The sequence below is a fragment of the Numida meleagris genome, chromosome 25 (genome assembly GCF_002078875.1).
Source record: "Numida meleagris isolate 19003 breed g44 Domestic line chromosome 25, NumMel1.0, whole genome shotgun sequence".
Taxonomy (NCBI): domain Eukaryota; kingdom Metazoa; phylum Chordata; class Aves; order Galliformes; family Numididae; genus Numida; species Numida meleagris.
Genome location: NC_034433.1, coordinates 1,273,556 through 1,277,919, shown reverse-complemented (window position 1 = coordinate 1,277,919; position 4,364 = coordinate 1,273,556). Strand labels below are relative to the sequence as shown.

Genomic DNA, 4,364 nt, shown 5'->3' with positions numbered 1-4,364 from the left:
CCACGCCCAACAGGTGACATGTCCACGTTCCACCACGACACCCCCCCCAGGTGCCATCCCAGCAGCACACCACCAGCGCCCCGCTCCGTGCACACTTTTATTCCCGGCGTCACCCAGCGGGGACAGCCCTGAGGACCTTGACGTCGTCCAGGGGCCGGTCCTGCGCGTTGGTCTCCACCATGCCCACGCGGCCCAGCACGCCGATGCCTTGGCACACGCGCCCGAAGATGGTGTGCTTGCCGTCCAACCACTGCGCCGGCGCCAACGTGATGAAGAACTGGCTGCCGTTGGTGTCCGGTCCCGCGTTGGCCATGGCCAAGATGCCGGCTCCTAGGGGATGGAGGGATGGGGATTGGAAGGGATGGGCATTTTATTAGGGTTTTACTTTTTGGAGGTGGGGTTTAGGTGCTCACCGGTGAACTTCAGCTCGGAGTGCAGCTCATCCTCAAAGTGTTTGCCGTAGATGGAGGCACCGCCACGGCCTGCAGGTGGGCACAGAGATCAGCAGGGGGCCGTGGCCCCACACCACGGGGTTCCCACTGTAGGGCCGGGGAGGTCCTGGTGTCCCCATCACTGAGCTAAGGGTCCCGGTGTCCCTGTTAGGGGGCTGAGGGTCTTGGTGCTCCCACTGTGGGACTGGGGATCCCCGCGTTCCCACCGTGGGTCTGGGGATATTGATGACCCCACAGCAGGGCCGAGGGTCCCAGTGTCCCCCTTACAGAGCAGGGGTCCTGGCATCCCCATCATGGGACTGAGGGTCCCAGTGTTCCCGTCATAAGGCTGAGGGTCCCACTGTCCCCATCGTGGAGCTGGGGATCCCAACGAGCCCATCACGGGGCTGAGGATCACGGTGTCCCCACTGCAGGGCTGGTGCTCCCAGTGTTCCCATCACAGTGCCAAGGGTCTCGGCGTCCCCACGACAGGACGTGGGAAGACCCCGGTGTCCCAGGAGGGGCTGCGGGGGCCCTGCACTCACCGGTGCCGGTGGGGTCACCGCCCTGCACCATGAAGTCCCGGATGATGCGGTGGAAGCGGGTGCCGTTGTAGTAGCCGCGGCGGCACAGCTCGGCAAAGTTCTTGCAGGTCCGTGGCGCGTGGCGCCAGTACAGCTCCAGCACCAGCGTGCCCATCCTGCCCCCGGCACCGCAACGTCAGCACCGCGGCACCGGGGAGGGGGCTGAGGAGATGGGGGGTGACAACCAGGATGGGGGAACCGGGGGGGTTGGGGCAGGGGGAACCCGGAACCGGAGGGGGAAACCCGGGGAGTCCCCATAACGGGGTTGGGAATCAGGGTGAAGGGGGCTGACTCCAGTATTGGGATCTGAGGGGTGGTCCCAGAGCCGGGGTTGGGAACTGAGTGGAGCTCCGGTACCGGAGGGGGCTCCCAGGGACATGCCGGCAACGGGGTGGGGGAACCCGGGGTGTCCCGGTGGAGGTGGGAAAAGGGGGTCCTGGTACCAAGGCAGGGGAACACGAACACCCGGGGGCCCCGGTACCGGGGGTGTGGGGGGGAGGGAACCGTGGGAGCGGGGAGGAGGGACCCAGGGGGGTCCCGGTACCGGAAGGACGATCCCACGGCCGCGTGCGGGGAAACGTGCTGGGCCCGGCAGCGAAGGGGGAGGAGAGGGGAGGCAAAAGGGGGTCCCGGTACCGGAGTGAGGGTTTCAGGGTCATCCCTAAACCGGGGTTGGGGGTCCGGTACCGAGCGTGGAGGCCCGTGGTGTTCCCACCCCTTACGTGGTCTCCATGGAGACGGTGGGCGGCTGCCAGGAGTCAGGCGGGACGGCGGCCATGCTGCTGCGCCCCTATTGCTGCCGCCGCCGGAAGCGGCCGCTTCGCGTTTCCGGTGACACGCCCCCTCCCCGCCAGCGGCCAATGGGCATCGCGCAGGGGTTGGGGGCGGGGCCAATCGGCGCGGCGGGCGGGAGCGCGCGGCGCCATTGTAACGCCGGAGGGAGAATTCGAACGGGCGAAGCGCTCCGGACCCCCCCGGATCGCCGAGCGGGAGCCGGGGCGGTGAGAGCCGCGGTGCGGGGCTGGGAGCCGCGGTGTGGGGCTGGGGATGCGGGGCTGAAAGCCCCAGGTGCGGGGCTGGGGATGGAGGCCTTGCGGGGGTTGGGGCTGGGGACCCCCAAGTGTGGGGCTGGGATCATCCCCGGTGTGGAACCGGGGTTCCAGTGGGATGGGAGGGAGGGGCTGGGGCCTCCATTTTGGGGGTGGTCTGATAGGGTTGGGTGAGGATGTGGGGCTGGGGGCTCCCAGGTGTGGGACTGGGGCACCCCAGGGTTTGGGACCCATAGGGTTCAGGGTGTGGGGCTGGACCCCTTGGGTACAGGTCTGTGGTCCCCTGGGATGAGGCCGTGGGGCTGGCGTGGGGTGCAGGGCTGGCCCCCCCAGCAGTGGGGCTGGCCCCCCCGGTGTTTGGCCTCGTGCTGCCCCGTGCTGTCCCCGTGGCCACAAAGCCTCGTTGTGCCCGGTGCTGGCGGAGCTGTCCCCAGCGGGCGCTGTGCCCGTGGCGGGGACGTTGTGGGGGGGGGGGGGCATGGGGTCACCCCTGCTTGCACCCAGGTCACCCATGGGCTCCGGTGCCGCTCGCTGACCGGGTGCGATGATGGAGGAGCAAGGTAGGGCGGCTGTCCCCAACACGGGAACCCCCTCCGTGTCCTCCAACGTGGGGACCGGGGACCCCCTGTGTGTCCCCTACATGTCCCCCCCTGGTCGCCCCCAGACGTCCAATTCATCACCGAGGAGAGGTTCGACTTTGGCATCCTGTCCCCTTCTGACAGGTGAGACAGGGACACGTGGGACGCACCCCCGCACGTGGGCAGGTGTCAGCCCACGGCTGGGGTCCTGAGGTGCCACGTCACCTGCTGCCCGACGTGGGGCTCCTGGGCAGGGCTAACGCTGCCCTCCACCCCCAGCCGTGAGGATGACGACGATGACGAGGAGCCCCCGGGGGGCACGGGGGGGCAGTGGAGCCCCCTGAGCGGGGCCGGGCTGGAGGAGATGGTGCGCGAGGCCACGCGCCTGGCGGCACAGCTGCAGCAATGCCACCTGTCCCCGCTGCCCCCCGGCTCGGGGGGGGGCAGCCCCCGCAGCCCCCGCCGTGAGACCTTCGTGGTGAAGGACAGCCCCGTGCGGGCGCTGCTGCCCACCGTGCCCGCCGCCGGCGTCCCCAAGGTGGGTGGCACTGCGGGGGGATGGGGAGGGGGCACGGCTGTGGTGTGGGGTGCAGTCTGCATCGCTGTGCCCCCCCCCCCCTCTTCCAGGAGTCCTCCCCTCGCCGTCACCCCCCGGCTGCACCCAAGGGAGCCCCCAGCAGCAGAGGGACCCCCAGCCAGGGTGGGCCCCCCCGGCAGTGCCCACCCCGTGGGGCTGCGGCGCGGGGCAGGTCCGAGCCCCTCCGTGCAGGGACAGCAGGTAATGGGGCGGGGATGGGGGAAGCCCTGGGGACGCCCACCCCATGGGGTACCCGCATCATGGGGACACCATCGGGAATGGGAACGAGGACTGTGCCCCCCCCTCCCAACCCCACCCTCTCTCCCAGCTCAGCCAAAGCCGAAGAGCAGCACTGCCACCCCCCCGACCCGTGCACCCCGTGCCAGGGCCACCACCGCTGCCACCACTGTCCCCAGCAGCCGCCCCCCCCCACCTAGCGCCATTCCCAAGCCCCCCGGCCGGGCTGGGACATTGGGGACTGCACCAGGTGGGAGGGGACCCCCCCGGACCAGCACAGCTGCGCCCAGAGGTAAGGATGGGGACTGTGCCCTGTGACAGCGTGGGACCGCCCTGTGCCTCAGTTTCCCCACACCTACTCTCCCCCAGGTGCACCCCTCGGGGCGGGGGCTGGCTCGAGGTGCAGACCTGGCCCCCCCAGCAGCCGCCTGCAGCCCCCCCGCAAGACGGCAGCCAGCAGCACCCCGCGGTGACAGCATCGCCCACCTGGGGAAACTGAGTCACGGGGAGGGGGGGAGGGGGGGGGCACAATGAGACCCCTCCCCCGAGGGAGGAGGCAGAGGCTCAGGTCGGGTTTTGCTTTAATTACAAAAGGTCACACCAGCAGTAGGAAACCCCCCCGGCCCACCCGCCCTGCGCACCCAGGGGTCCCTCACCCCCCCCCACCCGCATCCTGCACCCAGCCCTATGGCACCGCCTGAGCCTTGCCTCGGGGGGGGGGGCACACCAAGCCCAGGGCGGGGAGGGGGCACCATGGCATCCACACCCTCCAGCACCCCCCCAGTGCCACAGCACAGCCGAGCAAGGGTGGTGACTGTGTGCCCCCCCCGTCCCCCTCCTGGGGGGGCTGGCACGCTGTGTGGGGGGGCCCTATATCCTTTTTTTTTTTTTTTTTTTTTTTTTTTTTT

The 4,364-nt window shown here is 69.7% G+C and overlaps 2 protein-coding genes across 8 annotated transcripts; one reads left to right on the top strand and one right to left on the bottom strand.

Annotated features, from left to right (window-relative positions):
• On the bottom strand, positions 85–1,858 carry PPIL1 (peptidylprolyl isomerase like 1). 3 transcript variants are annotated; one of them, XM_021377461.1, is made up of 4 exons: positions 1,738–1,858; positions 977–1,131; positions 414–482; positions 85–330 (listed from the first exon to the last, which is right to left on the bottom strand). In XM_021377461.1, the coding sequence occupies exons 1-4, from the start codon at positions 1,791–1,793 to the stop codon at positions 110–112; spliced, it is 501 nt and encodes a 166-aa protein (XP_021233136.1). In that variant the 5' UTR covers positions 1,794–1,858; the 3' UTR covers positions 85–109. The 3 variants fall into 3 exon arrangements, with proteins under 3 accessions (XP_021233136.1, XP_021233138.1, XP_021233137.1); XM_021377463.1 differs by having other exon boundaries at positions 1,703–1,838; XM_021377462.1 differs by having other exon boundaries at positions 1,652–1,772.
• PSRC1 (proline and serine rich coiled-coil 1) lies at positions 1,739–4,178 on the top strand. 5 transcript variants are annotated; one of them, XM_021377456.1, is made up of 7 exons: positions 1,981–2,016; positions 2,569–2,624; positions 2,729–2,786; positions 2,922–3,180; positions 3,270–3,420; positions 3,548–3,748; positions 3,826–4,178. In XM_021377456.1, exons 2-7 carry the CDS (start codon positions 2,609–2,611, stop codon positions 3,927–3,929), a joined length of 789 nt encoding a protein of 262 aa, XP_021233131.1. In that variant the 5' UTR covers positions 1,981–2,016; positions 2,569–2,608; the 3' UTR covers positions 3,930–4,178. The 5 variants fall into 5 exon arrangements, with proteins under 5 accessions (XP_021233130.1, XP_021233131.1, XP_021233135.1 ...); XM_021377460.1 differs by having other exon boundaries at positions 2,002–2,028; XM_021377459.1 differs by lacking the exon at positions 1,981–2,016 and adding an exon at positions 2,026–2,083.